Raw genomic sequence first — 23,471 nt, forward strand, 5'->3', positions numbered from 1 at the left:
GTGCACAAGCGTGCCTGCCCCTGTCCCGTGCGGACGCGTGGGGCTGTGTTTGCAGGCTCTAAGGCCTCTTTTCTCTTCACCATCAGCCGCTTTACAAAGCTGTCTTTTCTCTCACACCTGTCTGTAAGAGAGCTGTGAGGTCTGTGTATGTGTTGCCTACCGTTATTAGTAAAAAATACTTACTTTTTTACTAAAGCAGTCATTTCCATTTGCTCTTTCTTCACGTCCTTATGTGCCCATAAGGTGCCTGCTCCTTCATGGAGCTGGCTGTGCTGGAGAGCACCAGTCCTGCCGTGTCCCACCCTTGAAGGGTAAAAAGGAGCGCGTTTGGGGTGCTGCAGGGACTCTGGCTTGCTTCTGCTGCCCACAGATGTTAAAGCTGCTCAAAGGTTTTTGTAGCTCTGCACCCCTCACTCAAACAAAACATTTATTCACCTATTCAGCAGCGGCAGGGTTTTAAAAGATCTGATGTTTGCATCGTAAGCCACTGCAATTACCAAGCTCAGGAGGAGTTGCAAAAGACAAAGGAAGTGGAAATAACAGTTAATGGGAGACTTAGAAGTCGGTAACTTGGTATAAAAACAAAGGAAGTGCCTGCGCCCATCTTTGCGCTCTCAGTGTGCCCATTCTGGAAGTCCCAAAGGATGAGGGCACCAAGGCGGCAGAGGAGCGATTAATGCGCTCAGATCTCATACCTCTGCTCCTTAAGCATCAAACCTTTCTCAGCATATTTTCCCCCTTTCTCCCTAGAAGAGGAGGGTGCTGGTGAGAGCAGCCGTGCGGAGGCAGCCCCGCGCGAGCCCCGGTCCCGCTGCGCAGCGCAGTGCCCCCCTGCCACAGCCGGGCCTTTTATAGCCCCCTCTCCCCGGCCCTGCCACGTCTGCTCCACTGCCCTTTGCCCGTTTTCATCTCCGTTTTCAAACCGCTGGCAACCAGTTTCACAACCGGGTTCGCTGGGGGTTGGTGGCAGCCTGTGAGCAACGCGCTGGCCCGGGCTGTGGGGCGCTGCTGCTGGCTCAGCTTTCCCTGCCCCGCTTTTCCCCTGTGCTTGTAAAGCTCCTGACCTCCCTGCTAAGGCACTTTGAAATCTACATCGAGCATAGGCACTTATGGTTATGTCTTTTAATGTTCCTATTACTGCTCATTCTGGGGGATAGTGGGAATAACGGATGTTTCCTCCATTCCCTGAAGTCACAGGTGCTGGCTGGGGAAACTCGGAGGCTTTCACTGGGAGGGAGAAGCCTCCGCAGTGTCTGTCACCTGCGTTTCTGTCCCCGCTGCCCACAAAGCTTTCAGTACCACGTCTGTAATCCCTCCTGCCCCGTTGCTGTGGTTATAAACTGTTTCCAGCCCCCCTGCGCTGGGGCCGGAGGCCTTCACCGTGCACTCGCGTTCCCTTTCAGAGCCGTCCTCCCTCCTCTTCCTCACCCCGGCTGCCTCGCGGTGCCGCCGGTGCCTGCCTGCGCGGCAAGTCGGAGCATGTCCGGACCCCGTGGACAAGACGCAGAAGATGGCAGAGCTGCCGGGGCTCGGGGACGAGCGTGGGGAGGGGGCTTCGGGGGCTCCTACGCTCGCCGACTCCTGCCTGGCGGACAACAGGCTCAATCTGGACGTGTACCCCGACGGCTGCCGCCGGCTCCTGCAGCTCTTCGAGGGGCGGCGGGGAGAGGTGGTGCAGGTGGAGTTCCTGCGGCTCAGCAGCAACGATCGCCTCCTTGGCGCCGCGCTGGGCATCCTGCCTCGTCTGAAGCACCTCAAGTCCCTGGTGCTCAAAGGTGAGTTCCTGGACCCATCGCCTAGGTTTGCGTTTTGTTTTTGCCTTCTCTCCACATCGGCAGGACAAACTGCCTCTGGGGCTTTTGAGTTCTAGTGCCCTGTACAACAGCTTCGGCTCTTAGCCTTGCTCCGAGCTGCATGCTGATTTCAACAAGAATCAGCTTCCAGACTCCTGTTTCCTTCCTTTCCCCCTACGGCTGCGTGGGGACCAGTTTTTGGGTCTGGTGAGGCTGACGCTGCAACATTTTCTTTACCCATCCTCTAGAAGAAGAGCATTTTTTTGGAAAAGTTATATAAGGAGAGAGGGATTGAAAGACGCTTGATTTTTTGATAAATGTCCAGCTCCCCTTTCATTTTTGGAAGTATAATGAGCTGCCTTTGCGGCAGGTCATTCTGAATCAGTCTTAGCTTAATCCTTGCATTGTGTCAGGGAGCGGAGGTTTAGCAGGGTTCGGCACAGACCAGAAGAGGCTGCTCGACGTTTTATCAAAAGCAAGACCCAGAGTGCCTGCCATTCGGCATTCTGTAATAACAGTTACACGGCTGAATATTATCTCAGTTCCTGACTTCCTTATCTCATTACTGTAGGAGGCTCTCCATATGAATGATATAATTTCTGTATCTGACTGAATCATTTCACCTTTGGGAGGTGACATTTTAAAAGCACGGTATAGAAAAGAGTGGGTTTGCAGCCAAAATTCAGGGTTTTCAGCTGAAAACTTTAAAGAATGAGGGTCATTTCTACGCCTGCCACAGACTACCCATAAAATCTCGTACAAATAATTTCATTTGTCTTTCCCCCTTCCGTAAGGTGAGGATAATGGCAATGCATTTTCGGAGAATTGTTTTGTGAGCTTTATGCATACTCTGAGCATCCTCAAGTGCAATAAAACAGTTCAACTAAGCTTTTCTTCTGTGTGAAGTGCAGGGTGTCTGTTTGTTTGTTTATATTTTTTACCATTATGCAGCACAACAAATGTCTGGTGCCCTCTGCTGCATGTGCTTACAAGCAGACCAGAGTGGAAGGAGAAGAAACGGAGAGTTCTGGAAATTTGCTTGTGTGTGCTCAACTTATTTGTCCTGGGTGCAACCCTTCTCCACTTTGGGTGTCACAAGCTGGGGCAGGACCTGTGCCCTTCTCTCTCTGTGCTGTCACCTGGCCTGCGCAATACTGGATGACCTGCTTTTTGCCACATTTTCACTGCTTTTCCACAACCGCTCCCCTGTCTCGCAAGGGCAGGTCTCATTCCTTGGGGCTGTTCATCCCCAGCAGCACAGGCAGAGCCCGGAGGGTCGGGAAGGTCTCCTCCATCCCTGCAGTGGTGTGTGGTGTCCAACGGTGGTGGTGGGGGAGAAGAGTGGGAGGCTTGGAGAGGGACGGGCCACCCTCCCGAGGGGTGGTAGATGTGTGGAGTATCCCTGCAGCACACTGACCTCTTCCTCCGCTTCCCTCCGCACCTAGGTGGCCATGCCAGGGACGAGTTTGGCTCGTGTCGGCACGGCTCCCTGACAAGCTTGCCACCAGACATTGGGAGCCTGAGGTGCCTCACCCACCTGGATCTCAGCTTCAATAGCCTCTCCGCCTTGCCCAGCTGCATCCCTCGCCTCCCCAGCCTCCGTGTGCTCTTGGTGAGCCACAACAGCCTGGTGGCGCTCCCCGAGGACTTCGGCTCCCTCAGCAAGCTGACTTTCTTCTCCGCTATGAAAAATCAGCTGAAGGACTTACCTCAGAGCATTGGGGACCTGGCAGCGCTGAAGGACCTGGATCTTTCAGAAAATGCCTTGGAAGTCCTCCCTGAAGAGGTTGGAAATCTGCACAGCTGCACACAACTGGATCTTTCTGGGAATCTGTTGTCGAGCATCCCAGACTCCGTAGGTATGTGTTTCCTCAGGAGAGTGAGAACAACGTGGGTCTGCTGAGCTTTTGGTCAGGCTAGGAGCCCTGAGGCCCTTGCTCTCTGTCCCCAGAGCTGCTGGCAGGAACTGCCCATTCCCCAAAAGAGCCAAAATGGGAGGGATAACCAGAAGAGACATACTTGGTTCAGTCACTCCCTGTGGGCATTAATGACTACGGACCATGCTTTCTGCTCTGTGGTTCAGAAAGGCTCCTCAGATTTACATGCAATTTGCAGCAGCTGAGGGTCTGCCCTTGCTGCTTTTGGGAAGCATCCAGGACTGGAAACAGTAAAACTGGGGCTTAAAGGGGAAGCAAAGCTGGGCGTGAAATCAGGCTGCCTGGTGCAGAGCACTCTGCGGAGCCAGGTTCTGAATTCCAGCCCCCAGCTTCCCACAGCTCTGCCCTCGACTCCTCTCGTTGTGCCCAGGGGTTGTCGTTGATGCTGGTGCAGAAGCGGCTCAAAGCCGGGTGCTGTAAAGCACAGGACAGAGCAGGCTGCGCTGCCTCTCTGCCCGTTCACTAGCCCCTTTATTTTGGGGACTAAAGATAGGCAGAGCTATTGTGCCTTTCCCCTTTTGCGCTCACGGGAGGCGAGTGGAGACCCGGTGCTGGAGGGCAGGAGCGTGTGCGTGTGTGCATGGTGAGAGCTGATTGCAACGCAATTAACAGCCCGGCTGGGGAGTCACTGCTTGTTGTAACCTGCAGGCAATTTGAAGTCTCTGCAGCGGCTGCATCTCCACAGCAATCTCCTGGTGACAGTCCCCGCGTCACTCGCCAGACTGCCCAACTTGTCCAGGCTCGATCTGCAGAACAACTGCCTCCGTGCCATCCCCCCCGAGATCCAGACCTTGCCTTTCGTGCACCTCCGAGGCAACCCCTTAGGAGAAACGGAGCTGCCCCCGCAGGCCGGTAATTGCAGGGCTTCTGCATGTTCTGCCCAGCCGTCCCCTCGCTTGGCCCAGCGTGGTGTGAATGGATTTGGATTAGGGAAGGGAAGCAGGGGGCAATCAGATCAGTATTTATTTGTCTGGTGTAATTATGAGGTTGTAAAGGTACAGGCAGTCTGGTTTTAGGACTCCGAGCCTTTTCTGAAGGGCTCAGAGGTCCCTGGAAGCGGGCCTGCCAGGCTCACTCTTTGGGAACATTTTACAGTGGAAGTGAAAATGGGATTCACAAGAAACAGATCAGGTGGGGCCCTAAAGTGGTCTGGCCTCTTTAGCAAAGGAGGACACCACTTCTTGGATGTGCTGCATGACCTTCAGGCCGTGGTGGCTCGTGCTAGAAGCAGAGGAGGCAATCAGAGGTGCTTCTGCTGTAGTTAGCTCCTGCTGTCCCCCTGCTCCCAGGCTTCAGAGCAGCAGCTCTTTCTCTGAAAGATTCACCGTCTGAAAGCTAATGGATGAACAGGAATCTGAGCAGGGTTTCCCAGTGGTGCCCACGCTCACAAGACCGAGCACCGATTCCAGCGGGTGGCCCTGGGTGATCGACCACGGATGGCCCTGAGAGCTGCAGGACTGGTAGAGGGGAAGCTTTTCTAGCTCCTGAGTTTTTTTTTTTTTTTTTTTTTCTGGGGGAGAGAGCCAGCATTTCCAGTGTGTCTGGGGACCCCTAGGCTTCTTCCCATCCTCCTGCTCCTGCTGCCAGATCTGAAGCCCACCACAGTGTGAGCAGGGTTCCTTTGGCAGCTTCTGTCAGATTAGGATTCAGCCAAAACTGAAAGGTAAATGCAACCTTTCCTGCCTACTCTGATGTAAATAACCTAACCAAACCTTACTGCTGCAGAGGGATCCAGTGCCACAGAGCTGCAAAGACTGTTCCTCGCATCAGGAGAGGACAGGTAAGCTTCTCTTATTAAGAACTTACTTTACAGTAGTGTAACAAGGCCCCAGACAAGACTGTGCATGGTAGCTACTGTGCGTGTGCATGGGGAGCGTAATGCCTCACTAGGCCAGTCGTACACAAGGTGGGAGAGTCTTCTGCTGAATTTTTGGAGGGTTGAAGTCATTGCAGGGTGTCATACATCCATGTATTTCTTCTGGAAGCTTTACTGTGACTTCTGAAGGCTGCGAAGTGATCCTGGCCTGTGGCATCCGTTTCTACTTTCCACCGGGGGCTGCCTCTGACCCTGTGCGGATCGACTTCCGAACCCTGGAGCCAGACCCTCGGTGGGTGAAGCTGAGACACCACGATGTCCTGCTGAGCAGGGTCCTGGAGCTGCAGCCTCACGGGGTCAAATTCCAGCAGGTGAGGGCACAGCCAAGCTGCCCGCTCAGCAGTCTGCCTCTGCCGTAGCTTGGCGGAGTCTTTTGGGAGGGACTTCCCAATAATATAACCTTCCCCACTCACAACCCGTTTTCTCCGCCAGAAGAGTGGTGCTGTTTCAGCATTTGCCCTTAGTCTGCAAGGAGAATGGTTCACATCCTCCCCCAAAAGTGTGTGGTTTTCATTCAAGCTGGTTAACACGCCACCAGCCCTGTCATGGCTGACAGCACCTCACCAGAGAAGTTGCTTTGTCGTTTCTGCCCATAAGCTGCTGGACTTCCCCTGCAGTCACAGCACACCTGATGTCTCCTGTCACCTCTCTTGAGGCTGCAGGATGGAGCAGATGCCCAGCTCCTGCCCTACTCCCTGCATACAGGCTGTGCTTTGCCTCCCCTTCTTCCCTGTGCAGGAAGCCACAGAGCACAGCTAGGCCCGATTTTATCCTTTCTGTTGGTGCCTTACTGCTTCTGTGCTAGGAGGTGCAGATCTGGATGCCGTATGCCTCCCCGCAAAGCCTCCACCAGCGTGAGGTGGTTGTTCGGACCTTCAGTGGGCACAGCTGGAGTGATCTGAGAACACAAGTGGAGCAGGAGACAAAATCAAAGGTAAGCAGGTTGGAATGAGCAGTGACACACATTGCTCCTCTTCCTCTCTTTGGTTTTATCAAGCCATGAGTTTCAGCATTCAAGTGGCTGAAATGTGGTAAAAAAAAAAAAGTGGTAAAATGGAGTGGATTTCAGCTCTAAGGTTCTGCTGTCACGGAGGTGTATGTCCTGAAGGTGATGACTTGCTGCATGCCATGCTCCATCCCTGTCCTAATACTCTGATATGCTCAGGTGTTGCTGTCTCTTTTTTTCCTGCCCTTATTGTATTGTGTTGTATATGTTCTCTCTTCTTCTCTGTCTTCTGTTACAGAAGCACGTGGCTCACTGTCGTGTCCTTCACTTCTCCTGGTTCCTTGTTGTGTCTCGACTTGTGCAAAATGAATGCCAAGTGCCCACAGAGGGGACCTTGCTCTTTTCCAGCGTGGATCCAAACATCAAAGTGACCTTCCCTCCTGGCGTCACGGAGGAGACTCGCAACGTCAAACTCCAGGTACGCCTGCTGGAGAAAACGCGCCCCAGTAAGCCCTGGTGCAGCCGCTGACCCGTGCCAAGGGGCAAAACAGAAGAAGAGGCGTCTGCCCTAGAGCAATTCGTGTCTGACATGGGCGCTTCGTGGGCTGACCCGTCTCTGATCGCTTTCTGCCTCAGTTTCCCTGCCTGCAGGATGGGCTGTGCTCCAGGCTGCCCTGGGGGGGAAAGGGGGTTTCCTTGCAGCTCTGCCAGTGCTCCCTGCAGCAGGTCAGCAGGTAGCTGCCACGAAGGGAAGCCTTTGCCTCTTGTTCCATTACAGAACACACCAAGCCTGGCAGAACAGCTCAGCAAGCAAGGTTTGGGGGAATTATTTATGCAGATCTAATCTTAGAGCAGTCCCACTAAAATTAATTGCCCTGTAAAGCTGGTGGGTGCTGCTAAATGCTACTGTAATAGCTTGGTCTGTCCCAGCTTGCAGTATTAGGGCAAACTTCAGCCAAAGATCACTGTGCTTCCATTTCCCACCGCGTCCTGAGCCGAGAGCTGCGTTTGCTTACTGAGTGCTAGGGGTACTGAGCAGGAGGTGAGGGAATTTGGGTGCCTGACTGCTCGGCTCACCGCGCTGCGCTCCACATCCAGGTGCTGCCGGTCTCTGCAGAAGAGATAGCGGAACTCACGGCTGACGCGGGGTGCTCTGCCTCTCCCAGGACTCCCTGGTGGATTTTCTCAGGCCTGTGAGAATTCAGCTCCCCCTCCCCTTCGGGGTCACAGGTCAGTTTATTCCCAAAACCGGCAAAGAGAAGTTGTGTGTGGAAAAAGGCAAGTGGCAAGCTATTGATGATGGGAATCGAGCAGTGAGTCTGTGTTGCTGGAGATCAGCACACTCTCAGTTTAAGGCTGCATATTCTGCTAGAATATCCTAGAAGTATTCAGACAGCCTCATCTTTTTATTGCTGCTCTTTGACCAAGGCTCAGTCCTGGACGCTCAAGAGAAGGGCATGAGTCTTAATGTGGCACTTATAAAAAGTAAATCACTCAAACCTCTGGTTGGGTATGTAAAGCCATGAATAAAGGCAGCGAGGGAGATGCATATATCCACCTCACATTAAAGTCTTCTGCCGCATACAATATCTTGATCGTTGTTATTAGGGTTAAACTTGGATCGGTCAAGGCTGCATCTGCTCCGTGGGGATGTGCAGGGCCAAACCTGGGAAGACATTACGAGCCAGGTGGTGCTGGAATTCACCCACCTCTATGCAGTGTTTGAAGTCACCCACTTCTCCTGGTAAGTGCAGGATTAGTCCTGAGGAAAAGATGTTTCTCCGCCTTGCTTTTCCCACAGCCCAGGCAGGGGTCATGCAATTAGTCCTACCTATTTGTCTTTCCTTTTGTAAGTCAGGCCCAGCTTAGCACTTTACCCATCATTTTTTACCTGCTGATACTAACCCAGATCCTTTGGCCTATTGCGCAGGTTCACTGGAGCAAAGCTTGTGTTTCTACTCTCCTCACAATGCTCTCAGCCCCTCTTCTTGTCTTGTAATGCAGAGAAGTCCAGTCAGATTTGCAAGCAGGGTGTCCTCAGAGGAAATGCATTCCATTTAGTGCCTTTCCCCTTTGAATCTGTAGTCTTTCCGCTACAGCTTTCCAGACCACACTCCCCTCAGCTCCCAAGTTCTCCTTTTCTTCCTCACTAGCCTCAGCCTCCCTCACTTTAAATATTATCCTTCCCTCCCGGTCTGAGTACCTGCCTCTCGTGGACATGATGCCTGCCTCTCTTCTTAGACAGGATCCCTCCTTTTTCTTAATCCCTTGTGTGCCAGGTACTGGCTGTGGTATACCACCAAGACCTACATTGGAGGCATTGCCAAGAAGGTCTATGAGCGGTTGCGCATGTACCAGGTGAACTTCATTGCTCTGCAGAGGAAGAAGGACCCCGAGCAAGTCCTGCTGCAGTGTCTCCCCAAGCACAAGGTCTGGTATGGGTTGCATTGCCTTGCTCCTGAGCTCCCTGGGCCTCTCTTTGTAGGGTTTAAGGGCAACAGCGTGCCAGATGGTCTCGTTCACTGCTCCAGGGTCATGACAGGAGTATGCTGTCACCACACGGCGTTGGTAGTGTGAAACCAGCTCACTGGGATCTGGGGGAAGAGGGAAAACTCATTCTATGCAGTGGTGGATGCCATGCAGTTGTTTTCTCCCCTGCGAACCTGGAGGACTGTACTGTTAAACTCAGCTGAGCCACAGTGACTGGCCTGGTACATGCAGGCTATCAGCCCTCTGCTGTGTTGCTTCAGATGTTAGCAAAATAAATGTGCATCTGTGTTTGGAGAACTTGTACCTTGACAGACAGTGCAGCTCAGTGAGCCAAGGATTATTTGATCAGACTGCCAGAACTGGCCTGCATATCCGAGTCTCTGCATAATCCTCTGACCTGGTTGCTTCTTTTTCCTTTATTTGTTCTCCTGTATTGTAATGACCCGTGGAAAGAAAATCTGTAAGGGTTGTATCTCAGATCCTGGACTAAAATTCTGCTTCCAGGGAAGGCAGCAATGGCACTCACAGTGAGATCAGAGTGCTGAGTGTCTGCTTTCCTGCCAGGGGTAGTCTTGGGGTAAGAGAGAAGGTTTACTGTTACAAATATAAAGAAAAACAGACACCTCAGCTCTAGCTTAACGCATGCACTGCCTCTGAGACCCCAGGTCTTACACTGTTATTCCAGGCTGCAATGCCAAAATGAGTTTTCTGGTGCCCCCTCTGCTGTGTTCTTGTGACATGTGGCTTTTTGCAGAGAAAATGTTTTTTAATGGCATACTACAAGGAGGAAAAGGTAGTGAGTAAATCCCTGTCTTTGAAGGTTACTGACCTGTTAAAAAAAGAGCAGGTGCTGATAACCCTTTTTTAATGGCAGCTTTGGCCTATCATTGTTAGCCCACAGAGGACTTCTCTTTAGTTGAGAAATAAGGAAGCCATGAAACCCAGAGCACCACTTCTTTTTCGGTCGTGATTGTGTCTGGGACATAGGGTGTGGGTGTTTGTTCATTTGTTTGCATCCTTTCAGTGGAAGATGGACTTTCCCTATCGAAGGTGGGTGAGAGGAACATTGTGGGTGTAGGGACACAACTCTGGGGACAGACTTTTGTGTCAGACCAAACATGGGGCCCTGTGTTGTCACCTTGCCAGGTTGACCCAGTGTTGAAGAAGCTGCAGGACCGCTACCGAGGACCTGAGCCATCCGACATGGTGGAGATGTTTGAAGGAGAGCAGTTCTTTGCAGCTTTTGAGCGAGGCATCAGCATTGATATGGGTATGGTAGCACTGGGCTCCCTTCTGCTCCTACCTCTTCTGCTTCCCTCGTCCCAGGCCTGTTTTTTTGGGGGCTGTACTCCTCCTTGGTGCACCTCTCTGTTTCCAGAGCACTGCTCGCCCACCGCTTACAGCCCCTGGACGCTGAACCTGTCACATTCTCTGGTCACCCAACCTTTGTGTCTGCTTTTCCCTATAAAAATGCTGTTTGCAGGCTTTCATTTCCTGTCATGCTGCTGCAGCCTGCAAAGGGCAATATCCACAAGGGCTTATTCTGTGACTGATCTGCTTCTGCAGCCAGTTATGCCCCTTTCCTGGCATCTCAGGCAGTGCACTGGAATGCCCAGGGTGATCTAACTCATGTTGTCCATTTCTAGGTGAACTTATGTAAAAGAGGCTTTTTGGAGAGGATATTTCTGAAACAATCCAGAGCAGAAAATTCCCATTGCCATATTTAATGTATATCTCAAGGGGGAGCAAGACCCTCATGTTTTATGCTCATCTATGTCTGGACATGTTCCAGCTGCAAACTAAGCCACATCCTGCACAACCTGAATGCACAGATCAGTTTCACTGGTGTAAATTAAGTGCAACTGCATCAAGAGTAATAAAATGCACTGAGTCAATGAGGCCAGAATCTATCCTAATTTAAGCTGGACTCTAACTTAGTTCCAAGAGAATTACATGTATGATTGTAGTAGCTGATTATATTTTTCCCTTTAGCTCCATTCCTATTTCCGCACCCACCACAGGTGCTGTGAAGAGATAGATGACCAGTTATTGTGCGTTACAGAATGCTCTTGCAGCTGATTCTACCCTCCAGGGGGTTTTGGGGGAAAGATAGACCTGACTCCATCTGAACACCTCGCCTCCCCTTGCCTTCCATTCTTGAGCTTGGCCTCCACCTTGTGGCCATTCTTCTTTCTCACCTGTAGGACCTGCTTGCTCCACAGCCAGTTTTCTGCTTTCCCAGCGAGGAAAGGAGGGTTACAGTTCTTTCAGGCCCGAGTAGAAGGAGTATGGTAGCATGGAGGCTGCCAGTGGTGGTGGGCTGTTGCCCAGGCTTGAAAAGGTGCACACTTCCTGCACAAGTTGAGTGTTTGCTGCTTCTCTGACACAGATCGCCCTGACTGTGTGGATGGACGTCTCTCGTTTATTTTTTACTCCCACTTGAAGAACATGAAGGAAATCTATGTGACTTCCCCTGTAGACAGGAAGGGCCAAGCTGTAAAAGGCCAGGTGAGCAACAGTGACACTGACTTTTTGTTTCCTCCTCCTTCATCATCATCATTGCTTTTACAGCGCTCTGCATGATAATCTCTTGAGCACTGGGCATGACTCTTTTCCTCCCCTCTTTCCCTTGGCTTTGCATTTCGCTGACTAACCCCTGAACACACGAAGAGTAGAGTCTGGAAGGATCACTCATCAGAATAGGTCTCTGCCTTTACATTCCTGCCATTAACTCCCAGGGTGTTGGCAGAGTCCAGCCTTTATGGCAGAACCCCAGTGTCCCTCCCAGTCACACTTAATTGGGCAGTTTATGGACTGAGGATGGGTGAGAAATGCTGAATTAATTCTTTCCCAGACAGAAAACTCATACTGCAAATAGGTTTGCCTCCTGTGCTTGAATCTGAGTCTCACTGCGTGCTTTCTGTTTGCTAAGGTCTCTTTCTACCGAGGGGCAGTTCCCGAGAGCATCCCTGAAGAGGCCAGCAGGAGGAGGAAAGGACCAGACTCCCTCTGGCTCGCTACTTTGCCAATCAAACTGCCTGTGAGTTATCCTGTCTCCTGCAGAAAAGTTAATCTAGGTGGGGGAAGAGCAGGGCCTTTCTGCTCAGCTAATTTTGTCTTCCACCATGATAATGGATGCAATGAACGACTGCAGAAAATCACTGACCAGCTACATGAAAGAAAGGAAAGCGTCTTCTCTTCCTTTTAAGAGCTTTGTGTGTGTGTAAAGGAAGGGTGTTAGCTTTCTGTAAACGAAGCGTAGGGCAGGGTTATGGTGACAGATCGCTGAAACACAGCCAGACACAATTCCATGAATCTTCTTGGGCCAGAGTCCTATCAGATGTGCACCGAAATCTCCCGTGTGCTTTTTGCATGTCATGGTGGAGATTTCCCGCTCCCCATGAGAACTTCCCAAAAGAGAAACGTGAGTGAGTCTCCATCTCTCATGCTGATCTCACCGGCATAGCGCAGGCACTGGAGGTGGTCAGAGAGGGTGGATCCTTCAAATAAATGAGGGCTGTGGAGGAGGAGGAAGCTTGCTGTGACTAAGGGAAGTGTCTGCTTTGGTTTTAAATTTCTTAGTCACCCAGCTCATACTGGCAGCCAAAAAAAAAGGTCTAGGATGAGGTAGTTACAGGTGTTGGGCCTAAGTATTCCGGTGTGAGCTACTGGCTTAAAAGGCCAGTGAGAGAGCCACTTTATCTTACAGAATTTAATTGCTTTTTGGAGAAGCTTAAAGCAATAAATACCTGTGTAGTCTGAATGCTTCCCTTTGGATCGTGTGCCGTGATCTCTCATCCTTTTTTGACACATACAACCTCAGCTGGGAATCTAGACCAAGTGCTTTCCTACTGACCAGGCAAATACAGTCTGGGGAGATGGTTCACCAAAAAGCGCTCTGTAAAGACAAGAAAGAAAGTTTCCAGTGTGAGCTGTGACTGCAAGCATTATGATTTGGTACTTTTCAGAAGCACTGAGCATTGCTGGTCACTGCCAGTGTGAGTGCTCATTGCTTCTTATATCCGTCTCTTCAGCCTCAAGTTAAGATCTTCCCTCCTTAGGAGGAAAAAAATTTACGTGTGGAGGCTGGATGGCCAGACACACACAGAAACCAATGTATTTAGCAGGTTCCCCTTCTCTCTTCTCTATGACACAGAGGCTGAAACCCCGCTGGGGTGAGAACCCCAGTCCCCAGAACGGTTTCTCCTTCTCTCCCCTGAACCTGGGCAATGCTGAGACGGGCTACCTGACTCAGGCAAACCTGCTGAGCATCGCCAGGCGCGTGGGAGCCGACTGGCAGACCATCGGCCTGAACTTGGGCTTGACCTATCAGCAGATTGAGCGCATAGGGTACAACAACAGGTAAGTGGGGACCCAGTGAGCAACAGCACGGGCAGCTGCAGTGCAATAGTATGAACGGATGCCTGGCTGGTGGAAAGTTTTCCCCACTGGAATTGTTTCGCTGGATAAAAGATGGGTTGAGTAACAGTTCTCATAACTTTTTTTATGGAAAACTGATTATTTCCTCTTGCTGTTGTAAAACAAAGCTTAATGTTTGAAAAGCAAAATTCAGAAATAACCAACTCGATGAGCTTTGTAGTTCAGTTGCGTGACATTCCTGTTTTGTTCTGTGATCTGCATTCCCGGCCAGACTCCATCTCCAACAATGACTCCATCTCCAACAATTAATGTCCATGGCATTAATTGTGAATATCTGTATTCAAAAAGGTCTTGTGGCATGTTGTAGGACATGCGGTCTGACCAAAACGTTGAGAGAGTGGGGCTTGTTATGACCAAACTACTGTTCCTGTGGGGAATTTACATTAAGAAAAAATTACCTCTTTAATTTGAAATTTCTGTTAGGGAAAGATATTCTGGGGAGATTTTAGTGCAGGAACTACAACTGCTGTGTGGTGGGTGGGTAAAAGGCAGCCCTACTGAGGGCTTTGTTTGTGTCTGGATGACTTCTTATGGGGCTCCAGGTCTGGGCTTGGACTCAGGTAAGGCCTCTTTGGGTTGCCAGCCAGGAGAGTGTCTTGGTTACTTCTGCACTTTTACCTTTCTTCAGAGAGGACCTCGATAAGCAGATCCTGGACATGCTCTTCTCGTGGGCTCAGCAAAACTCCGAGGATCCTGACTGCGTGAGCAAGCTGATCAAAGCCATGAAAGAGAGTGGCCGCCAGGACATCGCTGACGAGGTGGAAAGCATCATTGAGCTGGGGCGGCAGAAATACAGGGAGTCCATCCGCCGGGTGGGCTTGGAGCAGGAGAGCAGCACCGAGGACTCTGCAACAGCCACAATGTAGCACCTGGCAGAAAGGAGCAGGCTTCGTATGGGGGCTCCCTCTGTGTCCCTGGGGTGACAGCGCCTTAGGGCTGCTCCCTGAGGGCCAGTGTCTTCCTGAGGAGTTGGCCGTTGATTCAGTTGTGAGCAGACTGCCGAGCTCTGTTGGGTCTATACCCGCACGCCACTTCTGCTGGTGGAAATCCGTAGTGGCCAGGCAGTTCACAGTGCATTTATGAGCCCCTCCTGTACTTCTCAACCTTGAGCTTTAGGTTTCAGGAACAGGAAGAAGTTCAGAGCCTGAAGTGTCTGCCAGTTGAGTAGTGGCTAAAGTAGCCTTCAGTTAATTAATACTGATTTTACATATATATCTGAAACTGTCTTCTGCTGGAAAAACAGGGTGTGAGCATTTGCCAGTAGGTCTGTGTGTGCTCCGGTGCTTGGTGAGAAAGTGGAGGTGCAATCATGGTGTGAAGTCAAATGGTGCAGTGGGGACTGTTCAGCTGTTTCTGTCCATTACGTGCATTGCTCACACGAAAATGTGAGCTGTATTCCCCATGAGAATGTTTACTGTTTTCTGCCAAATCTCTTCTGGTTCCCTCAAGGCCAAAACAAAACCTAAGGCTTTGTGAGGAAAAGAGAAGAAAAGAATTTCTAGCCTTTTTGGGGGGGCTCCAAAAGCTATTCTGGAGCAAGTAAGGACGTTTCACACTGTCCCTAGGCTCCCGCACGTGCCAGGCTTGTTAGATGAGATCTACAAACTGGTGGTCTTTGATAGAGTGCCAGTTTTATTTTACAAATAAGTAAAAGTCAATAGCCCCGCTGTTTTGGAAAGACTCTAACTTGGCTGAAAGTAAAATTTCCCTTGCAGTTTCAAAGGGTTATTCCTCACATCCTCTTTGTGAAATGTGCCCGTGTACTAGTGAAGGAGTTTGCAGAGCTTGGTGAAAGCATGGTATAAATTTGCATTTTAGAAACTGGTCTGGCCACCTGTGAGATAAGCACTGCTATGGGGTTGGCTTGAACTGTGCCAAGCTAACCTCCTGGTTTTGCAATCTGAACATCTTGTAAAAGGCTGTGAGTATTTATTGTTATTTAACTGTCCTCTCGCTGACTGCTGAGGTGCCCTTCTCCTCCTGTCACCCATCTCGTAGTGTACCTTAGCTAATGGCCCACTGACGGCAGTGGGAAGCTGCACGCAAGCTTTTTGGAACAGCGCTGTAATCTGTGTGTATTCAGCTCTTTCAGGACACGTTTGGACTCAGCATATCCCACTCTAAGCAATATTTAAAGGGCTGTTCTCAGTCTGCAGACCTGTATAAAAATGCCAGGTTACAACACCCAAAGTCAGCCTGCAGCTGCAGGTCTGAGAAGTCCTTGTGCTTTTTTCCCCCAGTGAAGAATCATCAGTGATTTCCCTGATGCTGTGCTTCAGACCTCCCATCAGTATTGAAAGAGGAGCATAAAATTGTTGCTCTTTTTTGTTTGTTTTTAAAGGACATTCTTACGTCTCAGGCCACAGAGCGCATGGAATGGGTGCTACAGCACTGGACAAGGACTTGTAGGCTGACTCAGATCTGATTTCTCAGGCCATGCTGCCCCTCAAGTTTCGTGTCGGGTTTGTCAGCAGTCCTCTTTTGTGTGCATGGAATCTCCGGTAGCCCGTGTCATTTGTTCTTGTCTGTAATTTTGATGTACACCAACGGGGTATTTGGCTTTTCCTCCAGTTTTGGAGAGATGCATTAGGGCATATTGCTCTCATTGGGAATAATAATAAAAAAAAGCACTCACCTGTTTCATGTCTCTGCATGATCTGCTAACCCGTAAGTGCCTCGAGGTACTTGCTGTGTTACAGCTGGGTCCTTTTCACCTGCCGGCAGAAATAAGGAGGTGAGCTTGGCCATGCTGCATGGAAATGGGGAGAAGAGTCCAGGGGAGCAGGTCCAGGCAGCAGTAGGAGAGATGGAGGGTAGTGCTAAGCATTACGGTTACTAAAGGTCTGTGCTACAACCAGGCCAGGCGACGGGAGATACACATGCCAAATCCTAGGCAGTATCATCAGGGGAATCAGCAGAACTTGTGCAGGCAACATAAGGAAAGGGAAGTTAAGTCACTACCCCAGAGATGTGCTGGTATCTCTCCTTCCCTGCCGAGCAGCAGCCGCTGGGCTGGTGGCCTTGGTGGCAGCAGGACTTCTTGTAGCGACACCAAAGCAAGCACTGGGCTGGGAATATGGAGGTGCTCGTGGAAAATCAGAGCAACCGCCCCACTGCTCTTTTCTTCAGCTGACTTGGCATCAAATATTTGAGCTGGATGAGAGTCAACAGAAAGCATGCTATTTTCAGGCGCGTTATCTTTATCGATAATCTCTTTGAGGCACAGTAACTCCTTCTCAAACCTGTAGTTGCTGTGGCTGGGAAGTGCTGGTAACATTGCAGTATGTGGTTGAAGCCGCAAAAAAAAGGTGTGGCATTTATCCTTTGGTTCCTATTTTCCTCTCTTCTTCCACAAATTGATTACAATTCCTGAAACTGACTGTCATCAGAGACAGTCAAAATAAAATAAAGGGGAAAATTGTTCTTTTTTTTTTCTCCTCTTTGACTGTAATGTGTACACCTCTTTAACTCTCATAATCCGACCCTCTTCCACCTCCTATAGCCCTACAGATCTCCAGCAGCATGATCCAGGGCCTCCAACAGTGCATTTCCCATGCATGCCATGCCTTCTGCTTCCAGCTCCTGCTAATCGCAGCCCTCCTCTAGCCGCCAGGGGCTAACAGACCCAGATAAAATGCTTCCAGCCCATACGTGGCTTAAACATTAATAAAACTAATTGGTGAGAAATGAAAGCCTAAGCAAAGCTCAGATCAGTTTGTTAATTATAAAACAACACAGGCAAAGCCTGGCGGTGTCCAGGCAGGGGTTTTAAACTCTTGACACGGCCCCGACAGTGAAGTGGTGTACAATTCCCGGTGAAGGACCCGAAGGGAACGTGGACGGGGCAGTCAGCTTGCAGGGGCTGCGCTCAGTTTGTCTGCTGTTGGCCAGGCAAAAATGCTACAGAGCAGCACACAACCATCGGACGGCTCTGTTACGGGACAGGTGGTAGCTGTGGTGTTTTGAGGCCTGGCTGGTCCAGCCATGACCCTACAGAGCTTGCTAGGAGGGAGCACAGAAGCTACCCTGCCAGTAGATAAGTTTTCCTGCTGATCAGTACCGTACGGTTTCTCTTCATGCCCATACTTGACCGTGTTATGCTGCTCTTAAAAGGGAAAGAAAATCCGAGTCCCCTCAAATGCACCGTTTTCCCCCAAAAGGAGGATCACAGCAGCTTTCACTGGGAAAGGTATGGGGCAGAGCCCCAGCCCAGAGCTGCCTTGAGGTGAGCCTGTCATCCTCATTAGTTGTACGTTGTTCAGATAAAGCAAACAGCCTTTGGTACAGATGTGTGTCCATGTTCTGAACTCCGCAGAAATAAATTTTGTGTTCTTAAAGCACACAATTTCTTCTTATTTTCCCGTAAATCTCTGTGGCCTGAAAACCCATGGGGAGAGTCTGACGCTCGCTCCAGACCTCAGCTCCCTTGAAGAAGCTCTGTGCCTGGGAAATGTAGCAGCCAGGCAGGCATCGTGAAGGTGGAAAACTTTGCCTCTACCCTTCCTGCCTCGCAGTAGGCCTGTGTCTTCGACCCGTGCTGGTGGTTGCTTTGGGAAGGCGGGATAGGATCCTTCTGCACGATTTGCTCATTGAACACCGGAGCAGCTCTTGCCTTTTCCAGGTAGGAGACAGTGGAAGTGGGAAATGTGCAAAGGGTAGCAGGGGTGCTCGGAGAAGAACATCACGGAGCATTTTTCATTCTCTTGGGAAGGAATGAAGACTGAGTAGGTGGTTGCCATCCGCTCTTTCACGACTAGGTGGCAGCAAATGAAATAGTCCAACAGCACCTGCCAAAAGAGCCCAAAGGAAGTACTTTTTCTCCCCCCGCTGTGCATAGTTCTACAGCTGACTCATTGCTGTGAAATGTTTGAGGTCAAACTATAAATGTTGCGTTCGGAAAGTAATTGGGTAAATTGGTGGGAAAACGATCCGCTGCAAGCCAAGTGAACGCAGAGAGCCGAGCGCCTTCCCGAGCCTTTCTCAGGCAGGAGGTGAGTAAGACAGCAACAATGGGGCACGTGGAAGGCTGGAGCGGGCAGAGGGAGCGGATCAGGCATCCCTGCTTGCTTTCTCTGGAAAGACCAGAGGGTTGCTGCGAGTCTCGCTTCGGCTTCTGCTGGAGCCTCCCCGTGGACACGGGGAGACCCCGGGCAGAGGTGGCTGCTGCCTTCACCCCTCCTCGGAGCTGGGAGGATTTCGGTGGTGACCCGTAACAACCAGGCAGCACCATCCAAAGGCAGAGCAGACGCAGGATTCCCACCATTAAACTTGGACACATCTGCTCTGCCTTGATTTTACTGAAGGTCTCTGCAGAGAGCTGCAGCCGGAGGCGTCTTCCAGCACTGGCCGTGAGCAGGAGGTGAGGACACGCAGCGCTCCGGGGGGCCCCTGGGCAGGTCCCAGCTGCTCCAGCTCTGCCAGCTCTCTGCCACGGGCCAGACCCGGTCTTCTGGAAGTGTTGAGCAACACCAGGTGTAGGCACAGCAGCTCTGCGTGTTCAGGAGAGAGCAGGGCTCCTGCAGGGTGTGGCTGCAGCCCCTCTGGAGGGTCCTGTCTCCCCACTGATGAACCTGGCTGATTAGGCTTCTGGTTATGCTTTGCTCTTCTGATAAAGGGAAGCTTTAGACTGCAGCGAGGAGGACAGGCGAGCTGGCTGAGGGGCGTTGTAACAGGACGGCCGGGGGAGGATGTGAGCTTAGGTACGGGTCTTCTCCTTGCTGCTGCTTTTAGCAGGCTCACCCTCCCCCTGAAAGCAGTAACACCTAGCCAGAAGAGGGACAAATGTTTTGGCATCTCTTCCCTCCGAGTTGGAGAAAAAGGCAATCCTCGTGATTCTCAGCTTCTCCCCGAGGACGGAGCTGAGATCAAGCAGGTGCTGTGACGCTGGTTGGAGCTGCTCCCTCCCAGCGCCGCTTCCCACGCAGGTCGCTGGCCTCTGGGGCTGAGCATGTCCTTCAGCTGCTGCAGGGCAAGGAGCAGGCGGCTGGAGAAGATCCTGGTGAGGCTCTGATCCTGCTGCGCTGAGAGAAGCGAGAAGACGCTGTCAAAAATCCATTACGACAGATGATTTGGTCACAGCCCAGGCAGAGAAAAGAAGATCCCGCTGCTTAAACAAGATATTTTCTGACAACTGCTGCGCGGCGATGATGGCTGGAGGGCAGAGACGGTCAGAAATGGATCCAGCAGCTTTCTGGGGAAGGAGCTCAGGGTCCCTCAGTAACACGGCTCTAAAAGGGCTGGCAGCATCTTCCCAGCTCTCGGTGAGGCAGCGTGCCCGGGAAGCTGTAACCCTCCCTGCAGAGGTGTTTCAAAGAGGGTTAATGGGGCCGTAGGGCTCTCTTAGTTATGTGCCCCTGCTGGAAGGCCAGATGAAGAAATAAGCTGGGGAGAGAAGGGAGCACGGTAAAATCCCAGAGCAAACTAAACCATTTGCAAATGCTCAGCTGCATGCCCTGGAGGAAGAGCACGATGCTTCTCTGGGCTGCCGTGCCCCATAAATCCGGCACTGCCTCTGCAGTGGGGCAGATGGGGCCTGTGGGATGCCGTGGGGCAGTTTCTCAACGGGATGAGGGGCTAAGCCCTGCCAAAAGGCTCTTGTGGCAATAAGCGCCTGCAGCCGCCAGCTCCCTGCCAGCAGCCAGGCCTGGAGTGGGACCTGGCGGCCGATCTCGCAGCCAAGACAGCTCCATTCATCAGCACTCAATAAACAAAAGTGCCCCGCTCCTTTATCGGGGAGATAAACGCGCAGGGCAGGAGACTGGTTGCCTTTGTGCTCTCTGTGCTGAGTGTGGGAGGCTGCCCCAGCTGCCGAGCGGGGCCAAAGGCACCGAGGCACCGCTGCTGCAGGAAACAGCGGGGAGAGATGTGTGGGAATGGGGTCACGGGGTGGCAGGCACCTCGGGTGGTGACCCACGGGTGCCAGGCAAGGAGAGATGTTTATTTGGGATAGCTGTTCCTGCGGGGCACGCTGCAGGAGCTGGGCCAAGGTGTCAGTCAGGTCCTGAGGCATTGCCGGCGCCAGAATTCGCTTAACAAAGGGGAGAAAATCCCATTTTTATCCTTTTTTGGCTTCTTTATGGTCAGTGATGGAAACTTGAAATTCCTTCTGCTTGCTTTTTTATTTTTTTTTTTATTTTTCAGAGACTAACGATGCTGAGCTGTGATCCCCCTGCTTTTGCTGGAGAGAAGTGGCAGGAGGGTTTGCTGGCCAGCTAGAGAGGAACGCTTATGTGGTCCAAGCATCAGGGACTTTCCTCCTGCTGTTTGTTAGGCATTTGAATCAAATAGCTGCTAAAAATAAAGCTGCAGCCTTCCTCCCCGGAGTCATCGCTCCATGGGAACAGACAGACCATCCTCGCTGGCAGTCCTGGGCTCTCGGGGACGACAGAGGCAGGCGTGGGGCAGAGCCGTCCCCTCCTGTGCCCCAGTCACTCCCAACCTGCCTCCGCTTCCTCTCTCCTTTCGTTAAGGTGTAGATGTAAGGTTGAGTGTCAACACCAAAAAATGAAACCAGACCTGCTGGTTCAGTGGTTTGCAGGTGATTCCCGGCGTCCAAGCCGACAGCCAGCTTTGAATCCGTGAATCATTTAATTAATCTTTGAATCAGCTAATACTCTTTCACTGTATTTTTAGCGGTCGGATGCTGGATGCCTCTCACATCACCTCTGTGCTGTTAACTCTGGCAGCCTATCCTGTGATCCTGGTGAAGAATGAGATCAAGCTTGTTTGAGATTGATTCTTCCTGAAAATGATGTTGACTGGTGTTAATAGTACGTTACTGCCCCTCCAACCTTTATCGGTTAAATTGTCTACCAGCGCTCTGATTACCGTGCCCAGGGTGGCCACCAAGGCGGCGGTGACCAAGCTCGTCAGATCTGTCTTTTTTAGTGCCGGTTTAATACCCACGCTCATCACGCACTTGGGGATTTCACCGGCGCTCCGTGATTTATTAAAATAGAAAGCAATGCAAATGGGGAAGGAAGCTGAAAAATGCAGCCTCGTGAAAGCCTCTTCCCCTGCCAGCAGACTGCATCCGACCCGTTTCCTCAGCAGCACCAGAACAGCCCATATCCTCTCCGTCAGCCAGGCTGACGGTTTCCTCGCTTTCCGCTCCGACAAGCCGTGCGGGATTTTGAGATCTCAGTTCCGCACGGGGAAAGGCATGGGGCAGAGAAACACGAAGCGTTTCCTGCCCTTCTCTGGGTGGCTGAACCGTGCCGCGCAGCGGGTTTCTCTGCACGGGTGGGCCTGAGCTCTGCTCCTCGCCACGTGTGGAGGGGCAGGGGGTGCGAGCCCATGGCTGCGATCTCGCCCGGTCACCTTGTAGCAGATCAGACAGCACAGGTTGCTGCTGCTTTTGAAGCTCCACTTTGTACCCAGCAGTTTTAAATTTTTTCTTGTGCTCTGTCAGGAGAAAAAAATTTATGTTTGAGAGCAGAGGAAACCTTGACAACCTGGCACTTGCTGAATGCGAATTCTCTTCCTCTGCTTTTTTTTTTTTATCCCCTCTCTTGAAGGCTGCCAGAGGAAGCGGGTCCTTTGCTCCATGCAGGTTACAAAGAGCAGTTGTTCTTGTGCAGCAGAACCAAAAATAAAAACGGGTGATTTTGCAGTCCTATTAAAACTCAGCTTAAAGCTGGCCAGCGTTAACCTCTTCTTTGCCAGGGGACAGCACTGTCCAACCAGCCCATCTACAGGATGGCAAGATACGATAAATAGCAAAATCTGTCCCCAGCTATCCACACTGAGTTCAGTTCGGCTTTTGTCCGTGTGAAACCTACTGATGCCTTTGCAAATCAGGGCAGAATGGGGACCCAAGGAAGGCACAGGCAGGGCCAGATGCCTGGCTGTTCTCTGCCCAGCTCCGTAGCCCCTGGAGGTGACCCTGGGGGATGCCACTGATGGCACAGAAGCATTATGAAAACAAGTCTTAACTATATTCCCCTAACACAACTTGCTCAGATCCTGCTGCTGTTAACTGAAGCAAACCAGCTAGGGATGGAGGCAGCATGAAGAGCCCCGTGTCGGTGCCCGCCGGAGCATCCATCCCGCCTGCTGCCCGCACCTCGCTGCCTGTGGTGGTGACAAGGCTGCAGGGCTGCACAGACCACGCTGGTGGCTCCCTGCCCATGGCATGGCCCATGTCGTGTGACACGGGCTGAACAAAACGGCCCATGCCCCTCCATCAGGTGATGGGTTCCCTTTAGTCACACCGTGGGCCAGCAGCTCTGTGTCCCCTCACACCAGCACGGCTGCAGGTGGGGGACACACCTGCATTTTGGCCCTGGGATGGATGCCCAGCTGATACAGGCCAAAAAAATCCTTTGGTGTGCAGGTCTCCCTCCAGCCAGCTGCTAAACAGTCAGGTACCATCTTTCTGGAATGAGCTTTGCCACCACCAGCCACCAAATGCTGCATTTTCTCGTGCTTTTCCCAGCCCAGGCTGAAAAGTGCACGAGCTTTTTCACCTACATCCAGCTCACTAGCATTGGCTTGTGATATTTCACCAGCCCCTGGTTACTATCTTTTTCTCACCTTGGGTCACAGGTCTGACTGTGATAACAAGCTCCTCTCATTTTCGGGCACGTGCACCTCTCTGCCACCTCTGGGCTGTTCGTCACGTCTCCGTGTAATTGCCCCTTCTGTGTGTGCAGCGTTCTCGTTAGCCTGATGTGCTCCCCCATCCTTGTAGCTGCTCTTCTCTGATCACCTCTGATTTGTTGCACACCCTAACTGTGTGTTAGTGCTCTGCCAGCTCCTGCAGGTGAACTCACTGTGTCTTTACAGCGTAGTGCCAGGTGAACGATGCTATTACAGAAGCGTTCCCTGGAGATCTTCCCTTCTTTGTGGCTGTCATCCCAAGAGCCACAGAGGTCTGCCTGGCGGCTGCTGTCCTCCTGGTCTCCTCTGTTATTTTCCAGAGCTTGTTGAAATAGTCTCTGTGGTGTTTGTTTGTTTGTTTGTTTTGTAAAAGGAGTCAGGTTTGAAGC

At 51.5% G+C, this 23,471-nt stretch overlaps 2 protein-coding genes across 2 annotated transcripts in view; both read left to right on the plus strand.

Annotated features, from left to right (window-relative positions):
* The first annotated feature begins 1,349 nt into the window (after window positions 1-1,349).
* Window positions 1,350-14,710, plus strand: PIDD1 (p53-induced death domain protein 1). Its single transcript, XM_083839566.1, is given in 16 exon segments — window positions 1,350-1,775; window positions 3,239-3,652; window positions 4,379-4,582; window positions 5,456-5,510; window positions 5,716-5,917; window positions 6,412-6,540; window positions 6,851-7,030; window positions 7,651-7,702; window positions 7,705-7,782; window positions 8,161-8,296; window positions 8,832-8,982; window positions 10,189-10,312; window positions 11,432-11,550; window positions 11,975-12,082; window positions 13,199-13,404; window positions 14,111-14,710. Coding segments are annotated over 16 exon segments (2,661 nt in total). The 5' UTR covers window positions 1,350-1,510; the 3' UTR covers window positions 14,349-14,710.
* A 3,625-nt stretch (window positions 14,711-18,335) lies between these two features.
* The window catches only part of SLC25A22 (solute carrier family 25 member 22), a 47,136-nt gene continuing 42,000 nt past the window's right edge, over window positions 18,336-23,471 (plus strand). The window contains exon 1 of the mRNA XM_083839595.1: window positions 18,336-18,473. The gene's annotated coding sequence lies outside the window, so the exon portion shown is untranslated. The remainder of the gene's footprint in view (window positions 18,474-23,471) is intronic.

The sequence above is a fragment of the Anser anser genome (genome assembly GCF_964211835.1).
Source record: "Anser anser genome assembly, chromosome: 5".
Classification (NCBI taxonomy): domain Eukaryota; kingdom Metazoa; phylum Chordata; class Aves; order Anseriformes; family Anatidae; genus Anser; species Anser anser.